The 16,502-nt window shown below is 40.6% G+C and overlaps 1 protein-coding gene across 1 annotated transcript; it reads left to right on the forward strand.

Moving 5' to 3' along the window:
- Nucleotides 1-262: 262 nt before the first annotated feature.
- On the forward strand, nt 263-16,055 carry LOC308703181 (uncharacterized protein). The gene is made up of 3 exons (XM_081386502.1): nt 263-512; nt 2,637-2,922; nt 13,523-16,055. The coding sequence occupies exons 2-3, from the start codon at nt 2,865-2,867 to the stop codon at nt 14,851-14,853; spliced, it is 1,389 nt and encodes a 462-aa protein (XP_081242628.1). The 5' UTR covers nt 263-512; nt 2,637-2,864; the 3' UTR covers nt 14,854-16,055.
- The last annotated feature ends 447 nt before the right edge of the window (nt 16,056-16,502 follow it).

A 16,502-nucleotide genomic window follows, 5' to 3' on the forward strand; every position in this document is an offset into this window, starting at 1 on the left:
TTTAAAAAGACATTTAGTAAGAAATGGAACTTAAATACAAAATAAGTACTCTGGTTGAATTTACCACGTAGCTTACACCATTTATAGAAGCAGACAAGATAATTTTTAGATGAGTATATATTTTTACTGTTAAATGAAAAATGCTGCCCGGTCCACAGCCTCATATAATTCCCGTACAACTGTTCCTTTAAAAACTACAGCCAAAAGCACTGAGGGGGAGGGGTTTACAACCATCCAACATTTTTAAGCTGTAACGAATAGTTCGACGAATAAGGAACTGGCGAAAAAGGGGCCTCGTCTTTCCCCTTTAGTAACTAGAGTCACTTCAGTTCTAAAATAATAATAATGGAAGGCTACGAGTAAAGCTGAATCTGCGTGCCCCTGATTGGCTGCGGGGGTGTCCCGTACGCGCGTGCTTTGGAGGCCGATGACGTCACCGCTCGCTCGCGCCGTCTCTTCCGTCATTGAGAGTTTTAGCGTCGAGTCTTCTGAGGCGAGGAGAGCAGTTCACGGTATTTCTCATATTTACTCAACCATCACACACACTTTATACAGTTTGATTAAGCGACAGGCTCATTTTTGTGTTGTTTTCATCGATCACAGCGATACTTGTCCGTCTTTTCTGGCGTTTTCCTTCTGAAATAAACATTTAGTGCAGCAGCAGCGAGCATGAGGAGAATATGTTGAGTTCATTCAGACCTGAGCGAGTTTGTGTTCGTTTGTGTGATTGTCTCGATGTTTGGAGTGAGAACTGTTACTGAATGTCGAGTCAATTGACTCAAACTTTAAAACTTTTTAAACTTTAAAGTTTGAGATCTGTGAGGGGAATCGATCTCAAGTGTTTCTGTTGCCGTTTTCATGTTTACCTTTATTTGTTATTGTCGACATTTATCTTTGGCAGATTACATTTACTTATTAAAATTGATGTAGACACTTTACATTGCCCCTGTATGAGTAATGAACGTGGGAAATTTCAAATCTATACACGCATGGGAATATGAATATTAAGTTTGAGACTGGAAACATTACATTTTCTTCATTTTTTAGAGTTTTATGATCATTGTTAGTTTCTGTACATACAAATATGTAACATGTTTGTAATTACTTTATTTCTATTAATAGACTAGTTATTATAAAGTCAAACTATATTTAAATTCACATATTATGGCGTTGTAGTTATTTGCCTTAAGAGGTTGTTTAATTTTTTTTTTTTATTAGTGGTGATTTATCACTTATTTTGGTGGTTATATTGTGAGAAATAACAGTATTGTCTTTCAGTAGAGCAGTTTTACAGGCTTTTGTCATGTATCCTGACTAGAGCCCGACCGATAAAGGATTTTTAAGGCCGATACCGATACAAATATTTGGTGATTTAAAAATCCGATATTCTGATATATCGGCCGATATACATATTTTTAAAAAATCCAGAAACACGTAACAAAACGTGAACAATGCTGATAAATATTATATATAAAAATACAAACTTAAGATATGAAAACAACCTTTGAACAAAAAAATAAATCAACTATTATTTTTAATATTGACAGTAATAATTAAAAAAAAATCAATGATGATGATTATTATCATCATCATTTGTATTATTATTAAACAAGACAAAGGTCATTCCGTGTGTGTGTGTGTGTGTGTGTGTGGTCATGGGTTCAAAGCAAGAACTGATAATATTGTAAATGTGTACCTTGAAATGCAATGTAAGTCGCTTTTGATAAAAGCGTCTGTCAAATGTCCGTTTGCATTTTTATTATTTCGAGAACCGTTCATCCAATTGACTTCACAAGGGAGTGTCGCATTTGGTGCAAATAGCATAGATGGACACTCGAGACGCCACACATTCAGAATTAATAAACTTTTAGTAAACTACAGAACAGCGCGAGCGGGAAGCGGTGCACCTCACGCGGGCAGGGCTGGCGCGTGAGCAGCGTGTATTTTTTTCGCCGTTTATGTTAATCAATGAGTGCATTCACACCGGGAGCAGGAGCAGCGCGTGAACAGCAGTGCAGCGGGGGTTTCGGCGCTGAGTCTATTTTTTGCTGCGCCGCTTACACTGAAGTAAAGTGACAATACATTGATCATGGCCAAAATACACTGCAGTTTTATCCAAAAAGTTTTATCCAAACACATAAAGTGAGATGATCTGCTGATGATCCTGAATGGCTTGTTGAATGAGTGTTGATAGTCTGAGGCTCATCACAGATCTGCTGAAAACACTCTTTATTTCATGACAATAGTTCCTATTTTCACCTCATTTATTATGCTGATGTCTTTAGATCTCCTGTAAATTGACACTTAAAGCTCATTTAATTGGTGTCAGCACGCTTGAGGGGATTTGTTGGCTACTGTACGTTTATTTCTGCCTTTATGCTTTTATCTGTTTCCTTACCATTATTTATATTTGGAAGAATTAAATAATTTAAATTATTTATATTATTTTCTATATTTCTAGATACCTGTATTTTAATGAAGAATTAGAATAATGTTAGGATTAGTAATAAAAAAAAGAAAAATAATGAACTGGCATCAGTTACTGTACGATAAAAAGATAGACGGGCATAAATGCTTAGAAGTGTCATTTATTATAAGAACAAACTCTGTAATTTATATTTTTTTAATTTTGGTAGATCAGCTCCTCCCACTGTAATTCATCATCAGTGAAGCTCCTCCCACTGCAATCACATCATCAGTGAAGCTCCTCCCACTGTAATTGCATCATCCGCGAAGCTCCTCCCACAGCAATTCAGCAATAAATGCTGTAAATTCCCATCAGCTACAAGTGAAGACGAGCATCAGAGCATCAGGAAGAGCTGAAATCTGCAAAGACTGAGTTTATTAAAGAGGACAGAGAGAACATGAGTGATCCAGAACCCTGCAGAATGAAACACACTGAAGATCCTGAAGAACACAGAGGTTGGTGTTTATTCTTCATTCATTCATGATGCTGAAGAACATTCATGTTAGAAACATTCAAGCACTTCATCACATTTAGATAAACAGTTCAACTATGAAACGCTACAGAATGTTCTGGGTTTTTCTTCAACAAATGGTCAGTAAAATTTTTATATTAATTGTACGAGGCTGCTGCGTTCGCCGATAGTTTTTCCCGGCATTATTTACAGACAGGCGTCCACAGGCAGCTCTGTGTTGCTGGAGACGCTGCACTGCCCCTCCCCTACTAGCAGAGTGCTGGAATCTGCTTTTCAAGACAACGATAAGTTTTAAACTTCCAAAGCATCTTTTAACTGTTTGACTTAGCTGAAATATTGCCATACACTTTGAAAGTGGAAACACGTATCTCTATATGTACTTGCAACTATAGCTAAGCAAGTTTGTGGGTCCAAATGGAAAACGCGAATACCTCTATAAAACTGCTTGCCATTGTATTTAGGGAGTTGTTGGCTATTCCTGAGCATACGGTAGTTGTTACGAACACTGGTCATAGGATTACGTAATGCGACGTTGTTTATTTGGGAGTTTTATTCAGCGACCACCCGACAGAGGTTTGGACGCGTGTGGTGTGTCTCTCCAGTGTGTCTCTCCCACACATAGGCTACGTTCACACTGCAGGGCTTAATGCTCAATTCCGATTTTTGGAAAAAATTCGATTTTTTTGCAAGGCCGTTCACATTTCCAATTAAATGCGACCTTTTGTGATCTCCTGTGTGAACGTGAAATGACCCAGATGTGACCCGCATGCGCAGAAGAGTACTCAACGGTCAACGACGTCACTTGTTGTTTGCGGAAGTAGCTAAACTTTAACCAGAGCCCGTCTCTGCTTTAACTAACGTTAACTGTGATTCTCTCACTCACTCACACACACACACACGAGCGCACGCAGCGACCGTTACACAAGAGCCAGACAGCAGCCGCTGACCTATCTAATATCAGATTCAGCACAAATAAGTTAACATAACGTATACACTGCTCAAAAAAATTAAAGGAACACTTTGAAAACACATCAGATCTCAATGGGGAAAAATATCATGCTGGATATCTATACTAATATGGACTGGGTAATGTGTTATGAACGAAAGGATGCCACATCGTTTGATGGAAATGAAAATGATCAACCTACAGAGGATTGAATTCAAAGACACCCCAGAAATCTAAGTGAAAAAATGATGCAGCAGGCTTGTCAATTTTGCTGAAATTTCATTGCAGCAACTCAAAATGGTACTCAGTAGTTTGTATGGCCCCCACGTGCTTGTATGCATGCCTGACACCGTCGGGGCATGCTCCTAATGAGACGACGGATGGTGTCCTGGGGTATTTCCTCCCAGATCTGGACCAGCGCATCACTGAGCTCCTGGACAGTCTGAGGTGCAACCAGGTGATGTCAGATGGACCGAAACACAATGTCCCAGAGGTGTTCTATTGGATGTCAGGTGAGCGTGGTGGCCCTTCAATGGTATCATTCCTTCATCCTCCAGGAACTGCCTGCATGCTCTCGCCACATGAGGCCGGCCATTGTTGTGCACCAGGAGGAACCCAGGACCCACTGCACCAGTATAGGGTCTGACAATGGATCCAAGGATTTCATCCCGATACCTAATGGCAGTCAGGGTGCCATTGTCTAGCCTGCAGAGGTCTGTGCGTCCCTCCATGGATATGCCTCCTCAGACCATCACTGACCCACCACCAAACCGGTCATGCTGAACGATGTTACAGGCAGCATAACATTCTCCACGGCTTCTCCAGACCCTTTCCTGTCTGTCACGTGCTCAGGGTGAACCTGCTCTCATTTGTGAAAACCACAGGGCACCAGTGGCGGACCTGCCAATTCTGGTGTTCAGTGGGAAATGCCAATCGAGCTCCCTGGTGCTGGGCAGTGAGCACAGGGCCCACTAGAGGACGTCGGGCCCTCAGGCCTTCCTCATGAAGTCTGTTTCTGATTGTTTGGTCAGAGACATTCACACCAGTGGCCTGCTGGAGGTCATTTTGTAGGGCTCTGGCAGTGCTCATCATGTTCCTCCTCGCACAAAGGAGCAGATACCGGTCCTGCTGATGGGTTAAGGACCTTCTACGGCCCTGTCCAGCTCTCCTAGAGTAGCTGTCTGTCTTCCTGGAATCTCCTCCATGCTCTTGAGACTGTGCTGGGAGACACAGCAAACCTTCTGGCAATGGCACGTATTGATGAGCCATCCTGAAGGAGCTGGACTGCCTGCGCAACCTCTGTAGGGTCCAGGTATCGCCTCATGTTACCAGTAGTGACACTGACCCTAGCCAAATGCAAAACTGGTGAAAAACAGTCCAAAAAGATGAGTAGGGAAAAAATGTCTGTGGCCTCCACCTGTAAAACCATTCCTGTTTTGGGGGTTGTCTCACTGTTGCCCATCTAGTGCACCTGCTGTTGATGTCATTAACACTAAAGCAGCTGAAACTGATTACCAACCCCCTCTGTTACTTAACTGACCAGATCAATATCCCAGGAGTTTAACTGACTTTATGCTATTCTCTGAATAAAAAGTGTTCCCTTAATTTTTTTGAGCAGTGTATAATGGCCGTGGGCTTTTTTTTTTTTTTTTTTTTTTTTTTAATTAACGGGCTCGTCGAGGTCGACCCGTTCGGCAGATTTACCTCAGCTCGACGAATATGCAGTCCGTTTTCAAACCGACGACTACTTCAATGCAGAATTATGACGTTTTTCGCGTATCAATGACGTGTGGGTCGGATACATGCGACCTGGCCGTTCAGACTGAAGTCGCATTTCAAAAGATCGGATATGTATCGGATTTGGGACCACATACCCAAGTGGCCTGGGTCGCATTTGAAAAGATCGGATCTGTGTCGTTCAGACTGTCATGAAAAGATCAGATACAGGTCGCATAGGGGCCGTTGTTTTGGATACCGGAATTGGGTCGTTTCAGCCTGCAGTGTGAACGTAGCCTTTAGACTAATTCGTGGCAGTGCCACGAATTAGTGTGTCAGTGCCAGAGACTAATTCGTGGCAGCGCCACAGAATAAACACCGGCCGCCACATAGGCAAGGCAAGGCAAGTTTCTTTATATAGCACATTTCATACACAATGGCTATTCAAAGTGCTTTACATAGAAGAAATTAAAATAATAAAAAGAAATATGAATAATTAAAACAGTTTAGAAAAATAAAATAAAACACAGTACAAACAGTCGGACGAACATTGGCACAGTGCTCATTCAGTAAATGCATAGCTAAACAGAAGTGTTTTGAGTCTGGATTTGAAAGTGACTACTGTAGGAGCACATCTGATCTCCTCTGGAAGCTGGTTCCAGCTGCGGCTGGCATAATAGCTAAAAGGGGACTCGCCATGCTTAGAGTGAACCCTTGGTATTTCTAGCTGATATGATCCTAGTGATCTGAGTGATCTGTTGGGTTTATATTCAGTGAGCATATCTGCAATGTATTGAGGTCCTAGGCCATTGAATGATTTATATACCAGCAATAATACTTTAAAATCAATCCTAAATCTAACTGGGAGCCAGTGTAAAGACCTGAGGACTGGTGTGATGTGTTCATATTTTCTGGTTCTGCTCAGAATCCTGGCGGCAGCGTTCTGTATGAGCTGCAACTGTCTTATGGTCTTTTTGGGAAGGCCAGTGAGGAGTCCATTACAATAATCCACCCTGCTGGTGATGAAAGCATGCACAAGTTTCTCTAAGTCTTGTCTGGAAACAAAGCATCTAATTCTTGCAATATTTTTCAGATGATAGTATGCTGATTTAGTTATTGCTTTGACATGACTACTGAAACTAAGGTCTGACTCTGGTGTCACACCAAGATTCCTGACCTGATTTTTAGTTGTTTGACCCCTAGAGTGAAGGTATGCGTTCACCTTGAGAACTTCATCTTTGTTTCCAAATGCAATGACTTCAGTTTTGTCTTTGTTTAACTGAAGAAAGTTTTGACACATCCAACTGTTGACTTCATCAATGCATTGGCACAGGGAGTCAATGGGGCTGTAGTCGTTAGGTGATAGGGCTAAGTAGAGCTGTGTGTCGTCTGCATAGCTGTGGTAAGCAATTTGGTTCTTTCTCATTATTTGGCTCATTGGGAGCATATACAGGTTGAACAGGAGTGGTGCAAGAATTGAGCCTTGAGGTACTCCGCATGTCATGGATGTCCACTCAGACCTATGGTCTCCTATACTCACATAATAACCTCTCCCATCTAAGTATGACCTGAACCATTTTAGGACTATCCCAGAAAGCCCCACCCAGTTTTCCAGCCTGTCAAGAAGTATGTTATGATCGACAGTGTCAAATGCAGCACTGAGGTCGAGTAGCACCAGCACTGATAATTTCCCTGAATCAGTATTTAAGCGAATATCGTTTATTATCTTTATGAGCGCTGTCTCTGTGCTGTGGTGCGGTCGGAAACCAGATTGAAAATTGTCAAAGGATCCATTCGAGTTTAAGAATTTGTTCAGCTGATTGAAGACAACTTTTTCAATGATCTTGCCTATGAAAGATGGTCTTATCCAGATTGCTCTTTTTCAGGAGGGGCTTGACAACTGCAGTTTTCAGGGAGTTTGGAAAACTCCCAGAGAGAACTGAGACATTTACCACTTCTAGGAGATCTGCTTCTAAACTGTTTAACACACTTTTGAAAAATGATGTGGGAAGTGTGTCAAGAGCACAGGTTGATGTTTTAAGGTGTTGTACGGTTTCTTCCAAAATTTTGCCATCAATTTCTTTGAAGTCAGACATAGTAACTACTTTCTCAGGTGGTTTGATCTGTCTGACCCCAGGGCAACTCAAGGATGTGCTGATCACCTTTCTGATATTACTGATTTTCTCAGAGAAGAAAGAAGCAAACTCACTGCACTTGTTGTCTGAGAGCATTTCACTGGGAATCTGGCTTGGGGGGTTTGTCAGTCTCTCTACAGTAGCAAAAATAGTGCGTGTGTTGTTTAAATTACTGTTTATAATATTTGAGAAGAAAGTCTGTCTAGCTTTGCCTAGTTCCATATTGAAAGCATGGATGCAGTCTTTGTAGATGTTATAATGGACTACAAGTTTAGTCTTCCGCCACATGCGCTCTGCTTTTCTGCATTGTCTTTTCATATTTTGCACTGCTGTTGAGTTTCTCCAAGGTGCTTTTTGTCTGCCACTCTTCTTCCTGACTTTAACAGGAGCAATATCATCAATTACACCTTTAACTTTTGAGTTAAAAGAATCAAGGAGAAAATCAACAGAGTCGGCAGATATACTTGGTGTTAAGGATATAGCCTTCATAAATAGTACACTAGTGTTCTCATTTAAGCATCTCTTCTTGACAGACACAGATTTAGCTTCGGTGGCAGGAGAGATCAATATATCAAAGAAAATACAGAAATGATCAGACAGTGCTACATCCTTAATAACAATCAGTGAAATGTTTAGACCCTTACTGATAAGTAAATCTAGAGTGTGTCCACGATTGTGTGTGGGTCCATGTATGCTGAGTCAGATCAAAAGTTTTTAAAACACTTTTGATTTCTTTTGCTATATTGTTTTCTGCACTATCTATGTGGATGTTAAAATCTCCAGCAATGGCAAAACAGTCAAACTCTGAGGTAATTGCTGATAACAGTTCTGTAAAGTCCTCAGCAAAGGCTGGAGAGTATTTTGGAGGCCTGTAAATAATAAGTAAAATGCGTGGAGCACCTTTTAACGCAATACCCAGATATTCGAAAGAAGGGTAATGACCAAATGATATTTGCTTACATTGATAGATATCTTTAAAAAGAGCAGCTACACCCCCACCTCTCTTAACAGCTCTGCAGACACTCATAAAAGTAAAGTTCGGAGGGGCTGCTTCATTGAGGATTGTTGCAGTGTAGCTGTCTTCTAGCCAGGTTTCATTTAGAAGCATAAAATCCAGGTTGTTTGTGGTTATTAAATCGTTGACTGGAAGTGATTTATTTTTAAGTGAACGAATGTTTACAGGGCTTGAATTTCGGTGCGGGATTGCGGGTATTGCGCATAATTTTAATCATTCCCGCAGGGAATCATTCCCGCAGGTCTCCCACTTATAATGTGGGAAATTCCTGCAAACATTGATTCACTTTAGCATGTAGGTTGTATTGGTAAATTAATCCACACAGATTATAAAATCAAATCAGTCATTTTAAAACTGTCTACGAGACGCAATTTCTCAAACTGCGTGAGTGATTCAGCGGGGCTGCGTCTTCCATCTCTCGTCTCTCTAAATGTGTTGCACAAGGTAATCGTTAAGCGCACAGCAGGCGGGAGTCGGGATACACGGAATTGTCACTTGCATAATCGGGCCAGCATTGCATCATGAGTAACGTAACTAAAGTTTACCATGTGCACGTCTTTTTGAGTCTTACCAGTTTAAACATTCACGCGTATTTTAAACTTTTCGGTACTTGCGCGCTGTCTGAGAGATGTTGTTTTTTCTGCACACATACATAGAGTAAAGCCGCCTCACAAACAGCTCGCGGGTAACAAAAGTTATTTTTCGTGATTATATCGCTTTAACAGTTAAAAACATGCGACAATTATGTCAATTTTCGGTCTTGGTGAGTATCCTCTAAACACAGTCGGTCGGTTATGTCTTAAATAAGCATAAATCTCGCACGTGACCGTATAATGAAAACAGGATCCGTGCACTAGCTCTTAAAGGGACAGCAGCTGTATGTGTCTGATTAATTTGGTTGTCAAAACAACAAAACATAGCTTTCTGTTTAATAGCCTATGTATTTAATTTTGTCAGGACTAAAATACTACCCAGTGTTATTTTACATTTGATTACTTTATTCAGTCTCTGTAGTATTTCTGAATACTATAGTGTTAGACCTAAGCAAAGACTTCTCTTTATTGCTATCTTTATTCTATTGTATTTATTTGTGTTTTTTGTTTGTTTGTTTTTTTCAATTTAATTCAAAGATTGAAATCAAGCTTCCTTGTGTTGTGTAAATTCTTAAGAACAAAATTACCCCATTGAAAAAATGCAATGAGTGAGCATAGGCTACATTTCAAGGCAAGATAAATGTAATAAAAAAAAGTCTAAACTCCCCCCTCAAATAAAAAATTCCCCCCCATAAGAATCACCTAAGGGGGGATTTCCCCCCCATTTTCCAAAATGAAATTCAGGCCCTGGTTTAAAAGTGCTAACTTAACAGTCTTACTTTTTGTCCCCACATCAATCTTACTTTGACGTGTAATAGGCACCAGATTAGTTGGGTTTGCTGCACGGCTATTGAAGGCCTTAGACTTTCTATCTTGTAATAAAACAGCAATAGAGAAAGATACCGGCACACTGGGTTCCCGCTTGTTCTGTAAACATTTGAGAAAGTTACTGTTATCAGAGCGGGGACCCAAAACACATCACTGAGAGCTGGTATCAGTTATTTTTGGTTCACCTCGAGCGTATGGAGGTGGGTGTGGGCCCTGGCGTTGTGGCAGAGGCCGAAGAGCTCTCACAGGAGGAGGAGGAGGGCGAGCTGGGCCCGCAGGCTTTGGTGCGGGTGGTAATGGTGCCTGTCGTTTTTTGGTTGGTATCTGGGGGCTTGCAGCAAAAGAGTGGGATAGTTTGGTTCCAGTATACACCAGTTCTTCCATTTTCTGTGAGAAACACAGAAGAGGCGATGCTTGAGAGAGGGAAAAAGTGTCTGGTGAAAGGGGCTGTTGCTCTGGTGTTATCGGAGGCTGTGATATGCTGTCCTGGCTTCCCTGGCTGTTTTCCAGGAAGTCGTCCTTGGGTGCTGAATCTTCAAGCAGTTCTGATATGTCTCTCTGTGGGCAGGGCTCAGCTGAGATTGTGTCCGTGAGCAGAGGTTGTTGTGGTGGAGTGGTGTTATCTTTGTCCTTGTGTGATATGTCAACCGCATGTCCATTTTGCTGCTGAAGTGAAGTCCTGTGGTCATTCATACTGTGTCCAGGTGTGTGTGTGTGTGTGCCATTCAGATTGAGTGGATTGGCACAAACTGCAGAAGGATGATTGAGGGAGAATTAGAAATTGTCCTTTAACACTCTTGAACCAAGTTTGTTTGGGTGATGGCCATCCCGATGAAACAGTTGTCTCTGACTCCAGAAAAGATTGAAATTGTCAATGAAGTTTACTCCTTTTATATTACAGGTTTTTTGCAGCCATGTATTTAGCCCAAGCAACCGTGAAAACCTGTTTGTTCCTCTTGCTAGGAGAGGTCCACTGATGAATGTTTGAACTTTCAGTCTTTCAAGTGTTTCAAAAAGTTCATTGAAATCCTTCTTAAGGAGTTCTGACTGCTCTTTGTGAATATCATTCTTCCCCACATGTATGATGAGTCGATTTGCAGTCTTATGTTTCATCAGAATGTTCCAAAGTTCCCTGTTTATATCAGAAGTTGTTGCTTGTGGAAGGCAGAATGTAGTTGTATCCCTGCCGCTAATGTTTCTGATTATGGAGTCCCCCACTATCAGAGTCCTGGGCTCGGCTGCGCTCTGAGCTGAGTGCCGCTGTCTGTTCGCTACTGGCCCATTCAGTCTGTGTTCGATCACATTCATCACATTTGGGGATTCCTCATTTACATTCATTAGTACTTCAAATCTGTTCTCAAGATGTATAGGCGGTGGTAGAAGACCGGTGTTTGCAATCCTTGTCAGAGCTGTATCTGGGGTAGAGGATGCTACTGTGGCAATATGTGATGCTCGTGACAATCTGATGTCTCGAGTGCCTTTGGGTCTCGCTCCCTGTTTGTGCCATCGATTAGTAAGTCGATCGGCTTGTTTCTCTCTGTCGAGGAGCACTAGTTTCATGGGACTCACCGGTATGCTGATTGTTGTGTGTTCCGTCTGGTTTAATGGTCCCGTAAGTAACTTTGTTTCGAGAACTGCAATCCTTTGTAAAAGTCTGTGGCAGTTAGTGCAGCAAGTAGATTCTTGAACCTGAAGAGGCATTTTCTCTCTTATCCGTATGAATGTAGGCAGTTTTGTTTTCCTTTCCCGGAATGTAAGCTGGTCGGGTTAAAGAATTCTGCGTTTTTGTAGTAATTCAAACTTTGTTGTCTGAGCACTGTGCTGTTTGCTGAAGTTAAAATTAGGTGATAAAAGGAAATAAAATATAGATAAAATGTAAAAGCGATAGAGCAAAGCGCGGAGCAGTAAGCAAGAGCGTCCGAACAGTAGCTGAGCAGGAAGCATATTGCGTTTTTTGCGGTCGCCAAAGCGAATTTTTATCCCGCTAAAGCCATATTTGATCGTTGAGTGATGTAGATGACTGAAAAATGCGCTTGTGACGGGTCACATGTTGCTGAAAGAACGAGCAGAGAGAGAGAGAGAGCACCCCTCCTCTGGCCGTGCGCGCGCACACTCACCGTCTTCAACTGTCTTGCACTCCTTCCCTCGCGCATATTTATCAAAATCAATTGAGAATTGACATGATGGTAAAAGGTCGGAAGAGCGAAGTTTCATGTGGAGGATTGGGATATTTTTTTTCCTGAATTACCGCTGGGTGTGAATTGTGCTAAAATAAATAAATAAATAAAAAGTTTCCTTATCTTCTCTGAAAAGCGTTCCGCATTCAGCTGACAGAAACCACGCTTTCAATAAACCCAAAAACCTATCCAGTAATGAAATGCTTTCTGTTGACACAAATCTTGTGCGATGTCCTAAACTGCCAGGATAATCACACAAACACGTACACGTCCGCTAATGACACCTCTGATTCACGCACTAATGACTCCTTTGAACCGATTCTATTTAATGTATGGCAATACATTATAACAACTGATCTATCCAACACTGAACTCACCAGAAGCCTGAATTGGTGTTTAACAAATCGGTAACACTTTTTTAATAAAGTTAAATTTATGAAACTTTAGTTAACTTCATTAGTTAACATTAACTATTAATAAACTGCACTTCTACAGCATTTGTTAATCTTTGATAATGTTAATTTCACCATTTATAGTAGCCTTATTGAAATCAAAAGTTGTATTTGTTAACATTAGTTAGCCTAATGCACTGTGAATAACATGAACAAATGAACAGCTGAATGAACAGCTGTATTTTATTAACTAAGATTAATAAATAATACAGTAACAAATGTACCTTTTGTTTCATTTTTAATTATGCTTAAATAATTATTTTCTGTATTTTCAGCACTGAACTTTTCTTTTACTTGTTCTACCTCACCTGTTTTTATTATTTGTTAAATGTAGTTGTTGTTTTTTTAAGTTCAATAAATTATCCTTTTTTAAATATAGACTTGTAACATTTATCATCATGATCATTGTGTCATTTTTATGATATAAATTGAGGGAGCAAAAGCAGTATCGGCTCCAAATATCGGGTCAAGAAAATCGGCAGCCCGTATCGGTCATCGGCTAAGGCTGATGAAAAAAAATCCCTAATATATAAATATAGCTGCGAGCAGCGATGAAGGGCCAAAGCCGGCGGCACCGCCATCCTGGTGCCTTTAGGTAAGGCACCGGGGTGGCGGTGCCTCCGGCTCGGGCCCGTAATCGCTGCTCGCAGCTATATTATTTCTCTTTGAATTATTTTGATGTACTGAAAATTAACTGTAACATTTGTTTCTTTCATGTCAGACCTGATGGAAGTGAAGGAGGAGAGTGAAGAACTGAGTGAAGTGAAGGAGGAGAGAGAAGAACTGAGTGAAGTGGAGGAGGAGAGTGAAGAACTGAGTGAAGTGAAGGAGGAGAGAGAAGAACTGAGTGAAGTGAAGGAGGAGAGTGAAGAACTGAGTGAAGTGAAGGAGGAGAGTGAAGAACTGAGTGAAGTGAAGGAGGAGAGAGAAGAACTGCGTGAAGTGAAGGAGGAGAGAGAAGAACTGAGTGAAGTGACGGAGGAGAGTGAAGAACTGAGTGAAGTGAAGGAGGAGAGTGAAGAACTGAGTGAAGTGGAGGAGGAACATCATGTCCAACTGAAAAGCATGAAGCCGTTCACATGTGTTCAATGTGGAAATAGCTTTACAAACAAATATCGTTTTGAGCGTCACATGAGAATCCACACCGGAGATCTGTTCAAATGTGATCAGTGTGGAAAGAGTTTCACAACAAAACAACATTTTGAGCATCACATGAGGATCCACACTGGAGAGAAGCCATTCACATGTGATCAGTGTGGAAAGAGATTCTCATGCAAACGATATCTTAAAGAACACATGAAGATCCACACCGGAGAGAAGCCGTTCACATGTGTTCAATGCGGCAGAGCATTTCTTACTGCATCATACCTGAAGAATCACCTGAGAGTTCATACGAAGGAGAAGCCATATTCGTGTTCTGTGTGTGGGAAGAGTTTTTCACAGGTGCAAAATTTACACACACATCAGAAAATACACACTGGTGTGAGAGAGTATATGTGCTTTGAGTGTGAGAAGACTTTTATTACAGCGGACAATTTAAAACTGCACCAGAGAATTCACACTGGAGAGAAACCTTACAATTGTTCACACTGTGACAAGAGATTCAGTCAGTCATCACATCTGAAAAAACATGAGAGGATCCACACTGGAGAAAAACCTTACAAGTGTTCACACTGTGACAAGAGATTCAGTGAGTCATCATCTCTGAAAACACATGAGAGGATCCACACTGGAGAAAAACATTACAAGTGTTCACACTGTGACAAGAGATTCAGTCTGTCATCACATCTGAAAACACATGAAAAGACACATACTGGAGAAAAACCTTACAAGTGTTCACACTGTGACAAGCGATTCAGTCTGTCATCATATCTGAAAACACATGAGATGATCCACAGCAGTGAGAAGCCGCACACGTGTGATCAGTGCGGGAAGAGTTTCTCTATTAAAGCTAACCTGAAGCGACACTTGAAGATCCATGCAGTGGAGAAACCACATCACCGCGGATGCATCGTTAAAATAGTCCAACAGACTACAGTGGCTCAAGCTTAAGTTTATCAAGCGACGAGAATACTAGCTATTTGTGTTTATCAAGCGATGAGAATACCCCATTCTCCCGTAAAAAAAAATGTAATATTTACATATGATTTGACAGTTTACTTGTAAATAAATACCTAAAATATAAAAGGAGTGCATCATGCCTGACCCCTACATGAACACTTTTGGTTTTGTGACTGTAGGGCTCAATTCCAATTCACCCCTTGCCCCTACCCCTTGGGTAGAGAATTGAGACAGCCCTACCCCTTCACGGGAACGCTCAAAACGGAGGGGTAGGGCTGTCTTAATTATCTTTTGGTTGGAGGGGTAAGGGGAAGGGCCAGATAGCCCTTGAAACGATTTTTCGGGACCACACTTCAAACGAAGGGGTATGAGAAATGTACCTTCATACACTGGCTACAGAGGCAACATGACTGCCAATAATCATTTTCTTTGTCACATTCAATCATGTGTTCATATTTACGTTCATGTTCTTCAAAGAAACTGTTGCAAAAAAATCGTTAAAGTTACAATATGACGCGTAAAAAGCAAAAGTTTGAAGTGAAGTGGATGCACGAATGAGGGGAATTCGCGAACACCGCGCTAAATACCTCATTCGCGCAGCAAGACCTCCAGACTCGCGTAAACGCGTCTTAACTTTGAAATCACTCACCAGACACTATATTCGCATTTGGTGTGAACGCAGCATTAGGCGTTGAAGATATTGTCATCTCCGTTGTTTTCTTCAAACTTCAGAAGAAAAATGCAAAATAATAGCTGTAACTCACGCAAGACTACAGCTGACGACGAAGTTTGTGATAACATTGGCGCATCTCCTCTGACGTAGGCGCTAGCGACGATGTATAATGACATGCAACGGTGTAGTAGTGGTGTCCCATTTCTTTGGGGAATATTTTCACCCATACGCCTAGACACTCTGTTTCAAGGGGCAAGGGTAAGGGGTAGGCGAAGGGGTATAAAATAGAATTGGGATTGGGCCTAAGTCATTCTCTTCAAATGTTATTGAAGTTAGAAATGTGTATGCCAATAATCTTATGTAGACGGTCCCAGTTAATCTACAAAAGCCCCAAGCGAAAAAAAAAAAAAAAGTACTTCATTGTATTTCAAGTATATTTATATTTCCGATAGTATGTTGAAAATGTCCTTACATAAATTGTACTTTTTGTAAATATATAAAAAGTATACTGGCATTATGCTTTCACCCTAACACTTTTAACACAGTTTAAAATAATACTATACTATACTATAATATATACTATATTACACTTTATAGAAATATATTATATTAAAATATACTTTAAGTAAAAGTTATGTGCACTTTCTAAAGTGTACTTATTTGAAAAAAAAAGTGTAAACATTTTTGATATTTTAAATTGTCTGCTCAAAATTGTCATTGTAACATACACTGAAAGCATATTTTAAAAGTACACATTTTAATATCAACACTAATATTAAGTTTGAGTGTATTTAAGTTATATTTTAGTCTAATTATGAATTGAAGTTATATTCACGCTAGTACTTAAAGTCCCTGTAAAGGCAATTCTAAAAAAAAGTTCTAAACACATTATAAATGTTAGAAATGTATTGCTAAATCATATTACAAAGACTGTGCACTGTGAAGTACTGTATTGTGGAGTTAGACC

This window comes from Scardinius erythrophthalmus, assembly GCF_964197995.2.
Source record: "Scardinius erythrophthalmus genome assembly, chromosome: 1".
Lineage (NCBI taxonomy): Eukaryota > Metazoa > Chordata > Actinopteri > Cypriniformes > Leuciscidae > Scardinius > Scardinius erythrophthalmus.

Bases quoted from the DNA above. Each gene is read 5' to 3' on its own strand.
- LOC308703181 (XM_081386502.1), top strand. From the start codon at position 2,865: ATGAGTGATCCAGAACCCTGCAGAATGAAACACACTGAAGATCCTGAA. The intron at 2,923-13,522 runs GTTGGTGTTTAT...CTTTCATGTCAG, and splicing joins AGATCCTGAAGAACACAGAG to ACCTGATGGAAGTGAAGGAG.